The sequence below is a fragment of the Anabas testudineus genome, chromosome 21 (assembly GCF_900324465.2).
Source record: "Anabas testudineus chromosome 21, fAnaTes1.2, whole genome shotgun sequence".
NCBI lineage: Eukaryota > Metazoa > Chordata > Actinopteri > Anabantiformes > Anabantidae > Anabas > Anabas testudineus.
The window spans coordinates 17,638,742-17,654,592 of NC_046629.1; the positions used below are offsets into that span (position 1 = coordinate 17,638,742).

Consider the following 15,851-nt stretch of genomic DNA (forward strand, 5'->3'; position numbering starts at 1 on the left):
GTGCACTTCTAACTTGTTCATGTGTTAATCTCAGTCATACATTTGGTTAAAATGAAGGTATTTCTTTAAAAAGTTACATTGAAAATCTAGAACGTGGTGAAACTTCAAAATTATCCCTGAGATAATATGATCTTTGAGTTGGCATAATCAGTCGTTCAAAATAAAAAAAGTACTATGCTAATGATCTAAAAAAAACTACACCCAAGCAATCTGTCATAAAGGAATATGGTGTGCTTTGCCGTATTTTCTGTAATCAAGAAAATACAATGTCCGTCCAAAAACCACCTGATTTAACAGGTGCAAATAGCAAATAACTGATGCAGTGAATAGCTGCATTTCTCATTTCTTAAACAACCATGACCTAAGGACACAGGTATATTCCAAGATGACAATGCCAGGATTCATTGGGCTTAAATTGTGAAAGAGTGGTTCTGGGAGCATGACACATCATTTTCACACATGGCTTGGCCACCACAGAGGTCAGACCTTAACTGTATTGAGGGTCTTTGGGATGTGCTAGAGAAGACTGCATGTTCTCGATCAGTTTTTAAATGCAAAACTGTTCTCTGACATCACTAACCATGTAGTCAGAAGTATAATTGCAAAATGATTCAAAGTTTCAGTCCACAAAATACAGTGCAACATTAGTTTATTCTTGAAATAGAATGAAAATTAACCTGTTTTAATTCAACAATCCTATTCAATGAATCTCTGCCTTGGTCAAACTCTGCTTCCCAGGCTTTTCCATCTTATAATACAAGCCTATGCTAATAGCACTGGATATCGGTGACTCTTTTAATTAACCCAATGTGAGGAGCTCCCCGATCTCTGTCTCAGACAGCCTGTCCTATTGCGAATCTGTGGCAGTGACTCAAACAGAGCCTGTGGAAGCAATTGAGCTGAATGAGCCTAATGCCCCCATACACCAATGCTAATGAGATGTGGCATGAGGGCCCAGCAGGTGTTCTGAGGAGTCCCAGTGTCTCTTGTGTCAGAGCCCAAATCCCATGACGCAGACAAACTTTAGTGATTACACCAGCAAGCACCACTGTATCATTGTGGTTTTTACATTCATGTCAAAGCAACTGGTAATACTCCTATTGTTACGAATACACATCCATTGGTGCTAAACTAACAGGCTATTGGCTGTCAACTGCAAAAATCTATTATGTTAACTACATATAAATGTATAAAAAAACAAAAACGTGTGAATCATTAGCTGAGCAGTGATGATGAGCCACTTAAGCAACATACTTGGTCTTCCAAACTCACATACAATAGATGATTCATCTTCAAAATATAATAATCTATATAATACTGTATTCTCCCCTCCAAAGAAAAAAAAAGCACCTGAATGGGAAGGCATTAATAAAGACTAGAAAGGAACTCGCTAACAACTAAAGGTGATGAATCTTGGACAAAGTGGCACAAGGCACCATATGGCATGCAGTCACAACAACTATATCCTGTGGTACCTTGAGGTCACTCCCATTGAGGCGCATTCTGTTGATTTTTCGACCACTTGGCCTGGTTGAGTCCACCCAATAGATAAATTCTTTCTTGTAGTCAAAGTCTATGTGGATGATGTTGTTGAGGCCCTGAAAATACAGAAAAAAGAGAGAGAAATATATATATATAAATATCTAAAAGGTAACTTTTAGTTCACATGGATTTTAAATTAAATGATAGACGTCACTCAGCCAAAAAGAAAAGTGTCTGCGGTTAAATTGTAAGAGTTTTGTACACACCACCTTCAGTGTGTAAGTAAATGTAAAAAAACAAACAAAGTTTTAAAGCTGCTCTTGCTTACATACACATTCAGTGTAGCACTGTGCAGCGGTGATTTGAATCACTCAGTAAGTATGATGTACTTACTGTTTGATTCTACTTTAAAAGTGCTTGATTTTTAAGTGGAAATTTAAAAAAGTATTGTCAATTTAAAACGATCACAGCGATAGAATTTAGTGATTTTACAGCTCAGGTGGGTCATCATCAACTAATCTATTCTTAATCATTTTTATTATCATCCACAATAACTGCCCCTTACCATGCATGACCCAAACACTGTTAACCCATTGGTCAAATTAAGACGAGTGAATCTGCAATGCTTACGAGTACAAATACCAGTTGGAGGAGAGAGAGAGAGAGAGAGAGAGAGAGAGAGAGAGAGAGAGAAAATCAAAGTTCATCACCTTCTGTGTGTGATGTGGTACTGCACAGGCAATTCTGACTTAGGTGGTTTTTGCATAGGTTCCAATGTGTTCAGCAATACAAGGCTTTAGAAGCAAAGAGCCAAGCAAAGAGCCAAGTTGAAGCCCTATCAAAGCAGAAGAGTGAGATACTTCCCTTCTCTGTCATGCTCACAGGACCCCACTGTCAGTCAGACAGAGCTGCTCACTAAACAAGTGCCCCCACCCTGCTGTCTCACACTGTGGGTGCTGAGAAAAGGTGTCAGATAATCTGACAGGCGAAATGAGACATCTTCATCAGATCATCAACACCCTCACAGACAGGCGCCAAAGTGTCCTGGGGGAACCTTTCTCCACTCCAAACATCAGCTGTAGAGTTGAAACCTGCATTCCACTTTTATCTGTCTCTAGTTCCAAACCTACATTTTCTACTCATTTCCCTGTAGACAGCATAAAAACCAACCAGAAATGACTCAAAAGCTTTTAACAGCAGATTCTGAACAAAAAATAAAATAGTGTGGGGGAAAAAATGTGTAAATGGTATAAAAGTGGGAACATACAGTTCTTTACAATGGAAGTTCTCATATTGAGAGCACATTAATACTACATGCTTACACCGGTCTACTTATTTTTCTGTTCCACATATTAAACACGACCAAAACACGACATATCTGACAGTTCAACCTCACAACACTAGATGAAATCGCCAAGAAATCACAGAATATCAAAGTGGGAATTGTTTCTGTGGTGCCCATCTACCAATCTTATTAGGTGGTGACATAATAAAACATATCAGTGTTATATAGGACTAGAAATCAGGCATAATTTGCCACCTGTAGAGTTGTTAATTTATACAAGAATATTCTGTAACATGAATTAACTGATTTCGTTTCATGAATATTAGGTCAGTACAACTGACGGGATTTTACATGAGGTGATGTCATAGTATGTCATAGTATTAATGCAGTGATTAACATTACTTGTAGCTTCTGAGAACTTACATAAAGACATCTACAGTAAGTACACTGAGGTTAATGGGACTGTAAGAGACAACTACAGGATGCCCGTAGGTTGATTTACAGTATATCACAGCCAACCGTTTATGATAATGAAGGGTCAGATTTAAACATCGCCCGGAGCAGCTGTGATGAGACTAAGGAATAATTAAAATAGCTTGCACCTCCATAGGGAGATTTTCTGTCAATCAGACTGGCCCATTTTCTCTACCCATATGGTAGAACAATAGAGAACAATGACTTAAAATTCAACTTGGGTGACACCTGCTTTTAGTCTTTTGATGATCTTTTTAAAAGAGACTTTACATGAGGTAACAATGCACATTGTTTTTACCATACACTCACTTGGAAATATCCTGTAAAAATGTTATTACTGAGACAGTTCTGCAATACCTGTTTCAAGATGGTGTAATTTGAGCCATCTACACTCAGCTTCCGGATCTCATGGTGGTCGGCCATAATGAGAAAAGGCTCTTCGGCTGAAATGAGGAACATGTGACAATACAGGACAAGCGGAACTTAGAGGTAGGCAGAGGATTCTGCAAATCGAGATGGAAAAGAAAAATCAGGCTGACCTGACAGAGCTTTGCATGTATTGGGATTACGCTCCAACGCTTCATAGCCATCCACACACAGGCACTTGTATGAGCCGTAGGTGTTGATGCAGCGCTGGCTGCAAGGAAGGGTAGTGGAGCATTCATCAGTATCGACGCAAGTCTTCCCATCATCCTTCAGGTGGAAACCAGGCCAGCATTTACACTGATCATAAAAATACAAAAATCACAGTTTTGATAATAAATGGAGAAAGTGCAACACAAGAGTGTCAGTATAGCAGACAAAACACTCTCACTTCACTATTAGGGTGAATTCTAAAACAAATCATTTTTGAAATCTGACTGTTGCTAATCTGAAAAATAAATAAATAACTAAACAAATAAGGTTCTTCCTCTATATCATGCTTGTGGACATGTCATGATCAATCTAGAGTAATGAACTCTCCCTTTTCTCTCAATGTAATTCAACTGATCAATGAAAATGCACCAAGACCCAGCATCTAATATCAGCATGTATGGTCTATACAGTATAATGACATCAAAGCCATGATACAGACATACTGTACTGGGCCTCGAAATTCCATCACACTTCAGTAACCAGGGTCCCCAAAAAATAACTAAAAGTGCTTGGATCAGCTGCAGTGGAACGACAGCAAATCCCTTTCTTATCCAAAGTTATAACCTTGAGGGCCTTTCTGCTGATCTCTCTGTTCAAGCCACAAATGGATGAGCTATAGGTCTGCACTGATGCGCTCTCTGTCCAGCTCTGGCCAAATCATGACAGGGAAGAGAGGTTTTTGGTGCTTTCAGACTCTTTGGTGCAATGAATACTGTCTTATGGAAAGGTTATCCAGGGTTAAAGGCATAAACTACTACAGTCTGACAGCCAGTACAGCCAACGCATAACTCCAGGGGATGTGACCCTCACCTGGATTCAACCATAAAACCATGGCACAGTGGGCTCAGCACAGGTAACAGTGTTGGCATAAACCTCCCTTACAGCAGTCAAGGTTATTCAAAAAACTGATACTAAATGTATGCATACTCCCACCCACCTTTATCTGTTTAATGATGTGCAAAGTTAGGCTAGATTCATTACTTGCCATTAATCATTCATGTTCACATTATCACTAATATGAACCCCACACTTTACCTGCTTTTAAATTAGAAATGTTGCTACTGTTTAGAACCGCAGGTTAGTAAAGTTTTTAAATTAAAATCTTTCACTGTAGTAATATACTCTACACTTGAATATTCAGTGCACATAACACTGCCTGAAGTGGAACACATTATGGCTGTGACTCATATTCAAAAATGAACAACCACTGTGCAGTGCAGAATTTGGTTTAACACCAAACCACAATGACTGGCTAACATGTTGTTTCTCTTCTCTTCAGTTGTTTTCTTAATGTCTCACCTTTACTGTATCTTGTACCTAATCGATAGATGCATAAAGTGAATCTGAGGGGGCACTTTAAAGCCTCTGAACCATGGCTAGCCCAGAGGCCACTTACCTTGTATCCAACAGGAAGGTCTTGGCAGTCCTGTGTACATCCACTGACTCTGCGGTTCAAGCATTCATTCACATTACAATTCCTCTCATCAGACTGGTCTCCACAATCATCTCTCCCATCACAGAGGTTCCCTTCAGAAATGCAGCGTCCATTGGAACACATGAAGAAGGAGCCATTGCACAAGCTTCCTGAAAAGAGCAAGACATGACTGTTACTGGAATGACGCTCTAGAATTCTCCATCAAAGCTGGGACACATTTTTGACTTGATAATGGATTTCCACAGATTAATTCCTTTCAGGAGTGCTCTCCTAGTTGTTGTGCCTTTTGTTTGTGCCATATGTCCCCACCACTTTCTGGGCAAGATTGTGCTGCTGGTGACACTGATGAAGAGATTCCTGCTGAGAGCCAAACAGCAGTCTTACCTGCAGCCAGGCATTTGAGATTCAAAGGCAGTTCGTCAGAGTGGTCGGGACAGTCTGCATAGCCATCACACTCCCACTGAGAACTGAGAAGACAGCGTCCGTCCCTGCAGCGGAATTCGTCCGATCCACAGGAGCGATAGACTGAGGAAAGAGAAACAGGCAGTTTTTTTACATCAAGCCACTCTTAGGCTTGAGAGTGGCGTGTCTTCAGTTTAGAGTGGAACCTTGGCAGAATTAAATGCAAATACTTTAAAATAAAACTGCACAAGATGAGATTTTGATTGGAAATCATTGTTTCTGGAGGTATAAAAGTGTTCATAGCTTCATTGGCCAATTTGAATACACATTTAATTGGTCAGCACAAATGAAGACAGCAACAGATTCCATCTGTCTTATTATATCTCATAGTTTTGTATAAAAGACAGGCACAGGTCGAAAAAAAATCCTTTTTCTTAAAGAAGAATGTACACATGCACAGACTTCAAGGGTATATCCATATACCACTGGTGCATATGAAAAGCATGCGAGTGAGATAAATCTACTTGCCACATTCAACTGACTCATCAGATCCATCTCCGCAGTCGTCGTCATGATCGCAGACAAATCGCTGGGGTATACATGCTTTGTTGTGGCAGCGAAAGGAGCTGTCATCACATGTGTTGTTGGGTGCTAATACATGAAAAAGAAGTGGGTTCAAGTGCTAATCAGTGGATAAACAATTTTTCGTCTAAACATGGCATGCAGTATGTGTATAATATCAAAAATAGCGAGCCTTATGCTAATCCACTTGTCTCTGTGATTTCTAATTGTTTATCCATTGTTAAGAAGGCCTGAATCAAAGTAGAGATAATGAAGGTTCACATGAAAGGACTCGTACCAATTTGTGGGAAGCAGATTAGACCACTTAGAAGCCTGCAATTGTGCAAAAAGAAAAACATTATCTACTGCTTCCCACTATGTACTGTTTTTGCTTTTTTGCTTGAAATAAATTTTGAGTAAGGATTTACAGAAGGTGTTTAGTGGGTTTTGTGGTCTATGGGCCATTGCTTTAGGCACAGTAATCCAAAGTTACAAGGACAATAATGTGTAAAACAGCAATGATTTCTTAAATCTGGGATTACACAAAGTTGTTTTATAATTGCAATCGGCTTTTTAACGTTTTCAATGAGAAGACGGGGTTTACCACAGCCAGCTGCAGAAAGTTCATCACTCCCATCAGGGCAGTCCCTTTCACCATCACAGAGCCAGCGTTTTGGAACACATGCATAGGACCCAGGGCAGCTAAACAGCCCTGGAGCACATGTCACTGAGCCTGAGAGGAGGACAGAACAACATGCTCCAGTTTCAAAGAATACAATGGGTCAATTGCACCACAAGAGAAAAATTACTAGAGTGAACAATGAACTGAAGCAGATGTGTTTTGTCTTATTACAAAAGTACCTTCAGTTATCTGTGAATATTTACCAGTTATTTCAATAAATCCAAGCACTTGTTCTGTCCTAATGGAATATATATCTCTATGTAACAGCTCATAAAATAAAGGCTTCAGTTATGGTATGAACAGATACCACTTTATGATCCCACCAAACCCCATTTTTTGCTGTGCAGCAGTTCTGCTTGTGCAGAGCTAACACACACTGACTCACTCTAGTGAGTAACAATTATTTAGTAGAATTCTATAAGCCAGCAATATGCTCTTTTATTTTAGGTCTGCCCTTTAAGGCAAAACAGAGTATATAAATTGGCTGCACTAAGAGCCAATCGTAAATACAGCAGCTCAATTGTGCACATGTTGCTTAAATGCATATCTTGTTTTTGACCGAAATTGCACTTCAGAAACCTTTGGACCCTTTGGATAAGACACTCCATTGCGATACAATTTTACAACCTGTGTTCAAAGCAACTCTTACGTCTTGATTATGTTTCTTTTTGTTTTATTGTGAAATTCATTACACACACATCTCATTTACTCAATGCAATAACTGTGCCTCTTGGGCTTCAGTGATGAAAAATCTGTGTGCCTCAGTGCCCACTCCAATCATCAGAAAAGCCTGTGGCTTTATTTGTTGTCTCATTAAGATTGTTTAATTTCTGTCCATTCACGCATGGTCTTGAGAACACCAATATAGTGCATTTGACCTTTCATGCCAACAGCAGATTCCTCATGACATTTGTAAGGGCACTAACCACAGATTTGCGCGCTCTCGTCAAGGCCATCCTCACAGTCGTTCTCGCCGTCACACAGCCATTGTTTGGCAATGCATTTGTTCTTCGAGCAGGCAAACTGGTTCCATAAGCATGACGAGTCTGCAAAGAGAAGTGGGAAAGAAATAAGACCATAAATCAAAAAAAAAGTGCGAGGGAAACAACATAGTAGAGGCAGAGTGTTTTTAATCAAAACACAACAAGTGGGCTGGCTCCTATTTGCCTCTAGGCTTGCTTGTCTTTTTTTTTTTCCTCTGTAGTTTTTCTGCCAAACATCATGCAAGTTGCAGCAGCACATTGCCACACATACGATTGTAAATAGCATTTTTTTTCTCCTCGTCTAACAAAAAAAAGAAATTTTAATGAATGCCTCCAGTTACTGTGAAAAAAAATAAACAAATGAATACACAACAAATGATTTAAAACTTTATCAGTAGCAAATCACGTATGCAATAATCAAGTATTGATAATTAAGGTTATACATTTTATCTTATTAAAAAGAAACTAGGCTGTTAGAGATGATAGTAAGCTGTTGGATGTCAATTAAGATGGCACCCTGCTGAACACTATATGAAGTGAGGATATGTTCATAGTCTGTGCTGAGTAAGTGTCACTGAGCATTCCTTGAGAATTGTTCTCTGGTGTCTTCCTCTCAGATGTTAGGCCTGGTGAAAGTCTGCCAGAACTTTGATGAAATTTGAAAGAAGGAAGCAGAAATGTGTACTCAGTCTCACTCAAGTCAGACCACTGTACAAGGAACTATGGGTCGTACCGAGGCTGTGGATGGTAGGGATTGAGGGGGTCTTTAACACTGCGCTTCCTTCCTGTCAGACTTTGTACATCACACCAGCTATACATGTACTGATACAGTACGGTGATGTAAGATAGGGATAGGATGAACATTAAACGGCTAAATCTGGAAACCATGATTATCCAGTCTTTCTGTGTGTGATACCGAATTTGCACTTCAAATGTTAACAGCTGCTTCAAGTGTACAACAAAATAGCAGGTCTACAGCACATTAAATGTATCAAAGAAAGTCTTTCATGTCTCATTTTCAATAGTGTTTCACAGAGTAGAAGAGCTTATTATGCATTGTGAAGTGACAAATGACTATTTCGTCTAATCAGATGTTGAATTTGAAATTTCTGAAATGTAATGGCATTTTCCTCAAACCCCTTTGCAGTGAGATTATCAGTGGCTGGAGCTTTTTATATGATAATTAACTCAGAGGAATGGGAATATTGTCTATTTGCCCTGAAAAAGCTATTCAGAACTTCTCAACGAATTGAGGCATAATTCATATCAGTTCTGATATAAGCACATTTGAAGCATGGGATGTTATCATTTCACACTGGCACAAATGACATTTTAGATAAAGGAACAGTGTTCTGCATCTCTTTGACAAAATGCATGGACAATTTACAAAATAAATGTCTGTATGTTCCAAAAGAAATGAGTGTAAGGATGCTGGTTAAACATGTAGGAAGAGGAAACTAAATTAGCCATATAGGACTCTTGAAGACTAAGACATCTTCTATGGTCACATTTAGTGATTATTCGTGTTTAGTGTTATTCTTCCTGAAGTTGACACTAATATCACCATGAAATGCATTGTACAAAAACATCGCCACCATCGCAGTACTTTGAGCTACATGCTAATGTGCCCATAATAAAAATATGTATGTTTTGATGGAATGGAGCAGGTATAATATTTACCATATATTTGTATCTTTTTATTTTCATATTTCACAAAACCAAATGTCAAGATGCTGGTTGTACTAGAGAAAAGGTCACCAAAGTTACTAGGAGACATTATTTCAAATGGTGAATGTTGGGGGTTCCAAAATTGTTTAAATTTGTTTAGCATGAAAAGTGTTTGATATTCATAACTGCCAACTGCAACAATTACATTTCACAGTTAGTGTAATGCAATACTCTAATCTATGTGACTGCTAAATGCTAAAGACTTCATAAAGTGTTGCACTTTATGTGCCTACACAGCATATAATCACCCATATGAGGATGGGTTCCCTGTTGAGTCTGGTTCCTCTCAAGGTTTCTTCCTGTTGCCTTCTCAGGGAGTTTTTCCTTGCCACTGTCGCCCTCGGCTTGCTCATCAGGGACAATCTGATTATTATGATTCTTACACATTCACTGTTCATGTACTGTTCTTTGGTTGTGTAAAGCTGCTTTGTGACAATGTCAATTGTAAAAAGCGCTCTACAAATAAAATTGAATTGAATTGAATTGAACTGAACTTTAAGTGGTTAGATTGTGCAGTTTATGGACTAGACAATAAAAATGGCTAACAACTTAAATATGTGCAGCAAATGTTTTGACAGTGCGGATGGACTAATTCATCATGACTAATTAGCCTGTGCACTTGTGTCACAGTGATGAAGTTTAGCAGCCACACTGACCACCTACATTAAACCACCGAGTCCATTTTGCTTTGATGTCCAAAGAAATAACATGTGAACAGGTAAAGTATGTTTGTGAGCTGCTGCTTTTGACATGAAATATTAATCCATACCATGACGCAATCATAGCCTTCCTCTTTAATTAGAGAGATCTTGACTTTGTCATTGGATGTTCTGCATATATTAGCGTGGATCAAAGAAGAAGAAATGTTTACGCTGTCTCTGCTAAGGGAAGTAGAGGAGTGGCACTGTAATGTGTAATCCCTTCATATGTCAACACTTTCAACTGATTCCACGTTTCCGTCTTCACTATAATCATTTCAGTGACTGATAGCTCATTAAATAATTGTTATACTAGAAGTGTTGTAAATTAGGATTCAAAAAGAGAAGGAGAAAAACTTGTGTCCTCAACAGCCTCACTGTGAATTCAGGGTCAGAATTAGACTTTCAAACAAGCAGCAACACCCACTTGAGAAATCTCAACAAGGGTAAAAACAGAGTAAAGAGAAATTGCCTAACAGCATGATAAACAATCATCTCTCATCTTTCTGTCTCTCCTAATATAGTGTGTGCAATATTTGTTGCATGCCTGGATCTATTTAAATGACAAAACATTACAACAAATAGATTCGTGTTAATGGTAAATAAATATCCTTCCAAACTCTGTTTGTGTGTGTGTTTCTACAGGTTAGAACACAAAACACCATTTCAGTTTATTGTGTAAAAGTGCTTCTTTGGTGAGGTGAGATTTTTTTCGGCTTACCACACTGGAATTCATCTGCTCCGTCTTCACAGTCTTTTTGGCCGTCGCACAGCCACACGCTAGAGATACAGTTTCCACTCGGGCAAGCAAAGTGGCCCTCTTCGCATTTCTGCCCATGGGAAACTAGGACGCACAACAAAAACGTAAATTCTCTGTGCATTAACAATGATTGCGGTCATCATCTTTTCCTAAGCTCTGTCTGAACCTCTTATTCCACTGTCATAATTATGTCTGAATATTAAATCTGTCTTAAGTCTTTTTTTAATTGAAGCTGTCTTTCTTGATTTACCTCTGAATGTACGATCTAAGTGTGTATGTTGGGTACTAACCCTGGCAGTTGATCTCATCAGCATAGTCCCCACAGTCGTTTGCACCATCACAGATCCATGAAGGGTGGATACACAGCGAGGTGGAGTTGCAGCTGATGAAATCTTTTTCTTTCACCCCCAGCTTGTAAAAGTGAAAGCAGTCTTTGTTGCCTGAATACAAAACACAGCACCACAATAACTGCCTCTTTACAATGCTGCTGATGGTGGAGGTAAGGAGAGGGGCAGTATTGAATATGATTTGAGAGACGAACACAGATCTGAGTTACTGGATCTATCTCATCTTTTAGAGTTACATTAGTCATATGTTTACATGCTCACTTCAACTGCAATGTAAAGCAAGGGGTAAAGGACTTACTGCAGTTCTTTTCATCTGAGGCATCAGCACAGTCAATGACCTGGTTACACCAGGCTGAGCTGGGTACACAGCTCCCGTCCTTGCACGATAACTCTGATGAGCCACACGTGACATCTGGGGGAGATCATTTGCATTTCAAAAAGATAACAGAACAGAAACAGCACTCAGAGGCAGTCTCAGGTACAGCTCACAACAATACTTAGAAGCTCTTTCTTGTTGTGGTGAAAATTAGCTCCAAGTTGCAAACTGCCAGACAGGAGGAGGTTTGTGATGAGCTGCAGTATCTGTGCAGTTGGACTGTCTATGCTATAAAAATTGCCTGAGAGTCACAACTGTCTTTAAAGCTGTTCAGAGCAATTCACACTTAATATGCAAGAGGCGCCTCCTGGTTGTGCCATTCGTTTACGTACTACCTCTTTGCATCTTGTCAGTATATGACTTATGTGATAATATAATTAAATGTTCTCGTAGAAAAAGTTAGACTTGCACCATCAAATGCAAAGCTAAAAATGTCACACCATAGTGGGATAAAGTCCTTCCCGAAAGCTCAGAATGCTGAATTGGAAGGTCCACATTAATTATGAGATTATCACTGTCTCCTTGTGGGGTCAATAAGCTTGGTATACACAAATATTTTCTTCACCACCCATAGCTGTTCTTTTTGCTAGATTTTTCATCACCAAGGTCAAAACAAAATCACTCTGATCATGTTGAAAGAACCAAAACCATTGGCCAAGCTCTCAGAAGCAGCTTTTCAGGGCGGTGGCTGAGAGATTCTTTGAATGTGTGCACTCATTATAATCTTGGTGCTCATTAGACAGTGAAGGCTTAGCACAACATGTGGCCTGAAGTTCTGTGTTGTGAACAGGACATAGAACGGCTGTTACTCACTGCTACAGAAAGCTTCATCAGAGTTGTCTCCACAGTCATCGATCCCATCACAGAAATGACTGTTGGCAACACACCTCTGGTTGTAGCAGGGTTTGAAACCCTTCCTACAGCTCCTGTTGTCTGAACAGATTGAATTGCATAATATGTTAAAAACAACAGACCTTTGCTGCATCTAGTAACAGAAGTGTCGGAAGGTGCTTTTGTCAGTTGTTACAAGAACTTGACCAAATCAACATATTTTACCCATATTTAGGTAAAATACATTTTACAGTATCTGTGCATTCAGACAGAGTGGTGAAATAGTTCTTACCACAATATTGCATCTTCTCATCTGATTTATCTTTACAGTGGGCTATGCCATCACAGGTTAGCTGGTAGTTTATGCACTCTCCGTTCCCACACTCGAATTCAGTGTGGATATTGCAGGATGAATTTTCTGCTGCAGGAGAATACAATAAGGGTGATAACACATAAAGCTTCAACTGCATATGCTGAACAAACTTCACTGTGTACATGTTAACTCATTGACTGCATATTACTCAAAATGTATTCCCCAAACTCAGCATTTGTAAATGTCATGATATTATCATTAAACTTTAAATTGAGTGAAATCTAGCTCTGAACCGCCTGGCATATTTTGATATTCTCATGGTAGCTAATGATTAAATTTGATCTACAGTAGTTCGCAGGTTTAATAATAAATGTCAACATTGCAGCTTCACAATTTTAAAATACTAAACCTCTTCCTGCACTAGTAACGACTGAAATTAGGGTGCAGCAGAAAGTCTGTCCTCTACCATGACATCCAGGCTAGCATCCAGCTCCTCTGAGTCACTTGCCATGTTTAGTCTGGCCAAACGTCCCTCATTTAAACAGCTCCTCCCACCTTATGGACTATCCACACACAGCATTTCAGAATCAACCAGCAATGTGTCAAATTAGGAATGCTTTCTACTTGTGACTTCAGGCAAATAATTGTGACATCCTATTCCTCTCAACTGTGTTTCTGCAGTCTGACTGAATTTTAAAGTAGCACACACAACATTGTAGCTTTATTATATTGACAATGACTACTGGAATCATTGCAGATTCACTGATTAGTCAAAGAGAAAGAGATATCAGCTGGTCAGTCCTTGCTGTTTTTGTGCAGCTATGTACAGGTCAATTTAAATGCAATAAAATTCATGTAAACAGCACATAAACCTGAGTAACTTGAGTGTTAACAGATGACACATTAGACTAAGCACATGAATATAGATCACTTCTTTTAAAATAAGCAACTCAAAAAAAGTGCCATTAAAATCAATATCTGGGTTAGCCGTTACAAACTCAGTATAATTAAATCAGACTTACACACGCATCTGTTGTTGTCTAACAGCACACGCTCTCCACGGCAAGTGCAGTTGACCCTGCCATACGGGGTCAGGAGACAAAGATCACCACAACCTCCATTCATGTGTCGGCACGGGGACAGCTCACCTTCAAGAACAACCAAAGAGAACTGATTAAGATGTTAGGAGCAGTATCCCAGGGCACACCATCATCAGACTTAGGTTGTCAATATACTACTAGAACTGTCTTCACATTGTTTAATAGGATTATAATTCACATTTTTAGATTTAAGTCAAATATTTACAATTACATTCTGTGTGAATTTAAAGGACCATCTGCGGTCTATTGACTACAGGCAGGTAAACTCACTGACAGATAGCAAATGTGTTACAATGAGGCATATTTTGTCTCTGTGCCTGAGGTGCTATATGAAAAGGCTACGTGTAGCTCTGTGGGAATCATATGTTGAACTAAATGGGATAATCAAAGTGCACACATGAACTGTCGAAGAAAATGTAAGTGCTCGTCCAGCCCTGAGAAAAAGTGCATGAAACAAGCTCAGCAACAACAGACTTATCAATTGCAATGATTTATAGACATGCATGTCCATTTGGAGAGCCTCTATTATTACCTAGCCTCAAGCTATGAGTATTTTATTCATGAGAAGAAAGCATTCTGCAGCACAGATAAACTATTTGTATTATTATTCATAGTCAGGATATTCAGGGAAAAAGCAATAAGAATTTAATAATGTAAACAATATGAAAACCAATGAGGATAAACTGATTATTAAATGCTGGTCATTGCAAGTTGGGCTGTAGACTTATAGCTGTGCCCATGGAGGTCTTATGATTTGATGATTTCCTATGATGATATAAACAAGGAAGAGAGTCCAACCATTGGGACAAGCTTAAGCCCACTTCCCTTTGTCCTACTTGGAAGTTAAACTTTATATGACACTTAAGAGACTCCCTTTACAACAGAGACTACTTTTTTTTATTAATTACCTCTGAAACTTTAGTTTCTAGCCATTCTAAATAAGATCATGTTCATTTATCATCGGTACAGTTTTTCTATAGCAAAATGAGCAATGTTTTTAAATACTTGCTTTTAGTTAGTAAAGCTCAGATGACACATTAATAAGATGTATCATGTTTGTGTAGAATATTTCACTTTGTTTCTTAATACTCGTGTATTTACGCTATACTTGTGTATTCATTTCTTTACATTTATTAAGATTTACAGATTTATACTTTTTTAAGTATGCCTTGAACAAATTCTCTTAACTTTTTTCAGTGAAATATAATTATAATCTAAATATTCTACCTTTAATCGTATTCCTGTCACAAAATATAAAAAATGTCTTGCCAAAAAGCTTGTTTAGGCAATGTTCGTCTAAAAAGTAAAAATATCAGCTGATATATTTTAATCACAATGCTGTTTTCATTGCAAATGTTACTATTTGTGTTGGCCTTCAATAGCCATAATCCATCTGGCTTTATCGCTTCCTCAAATGTTTCCAAAAATGTCAGGCCAGTGGGGGATCAAACTGTATCTAGCCCTCACAAAACAAACTAAAACAGATAAATGCATATAAACTGTAGACGGGACACAGATATACACTGTTTCCTATAGTATTATCATTTAGTTAGAGTAGAAAGTGCAAATAGAAAAGCTACATAGTTATTTTAGTCTATTGTCCTACACTACACTATTATAATAAATATGCACATGCATAAACTTCTCCCATAAGGACAAATGAACATGCGGGCACCTGCAAACACATGCACAAATATTTGCAGACACAAGGCTGCATCCATTGGTCATTGAATTAAGCTAATCTCCAGGTGTTTAAAT

The 15,851-nt window shown here is 38.6% G+C and overlaps 1 protein-coding gene across 1 annotated transcript in view; it reads right to left on the reverse strand.

Annotated features, from left to right (window-relative positions):
* Nucleotides 1-15,851, reverse strand: part of lrp1bb (low density lipoprotein receptor-related protein 1Bb) — a 176,067-nt gene that overhangs the window by 41,208 nt on the left and 119,008 nt on the right. Inside the window, 14 exon segments of the mRNA XM_026375678.1 lie at nucleotides 1,476-1,598; nucleotides 3,599-3,684; nucleotides 3,781-3,964; nucleotides 5,274-5,461; nucleotides 5,697-5,837; nucleotides 6,243-6,365; nucleotides 6,880-7,008; nucleotides 7,884-8,003; nucleotides 11,088-11,210; nucleotides 11,417-11,566; nucleotides 11,772-11,885; nucleotides 12,663-12,782; nucleotides 12,973-13,101; nucleotides 14,016-14,141. Coding sequence (XP_026231463.1) covers nucleotides 1,476-1,598; nucleotides 3,599-3,684; nucleotides 3,781-3,964; nucleotides 5,274-5,461; nucleotides 5,697-5,837; nucleotides 6,243-6,365; nucleotides 6,880-7,008; nucleotides 7,884-8,003; nucleotides 11,088-11,210; nucleotides 11,417-11,566; nucleotides 11,772-11,885; nucleotides 12,663-12,782; nucleotides 12,973-13,101; nucleotides 14,016-14,141 — 1,856 coding nt within the window.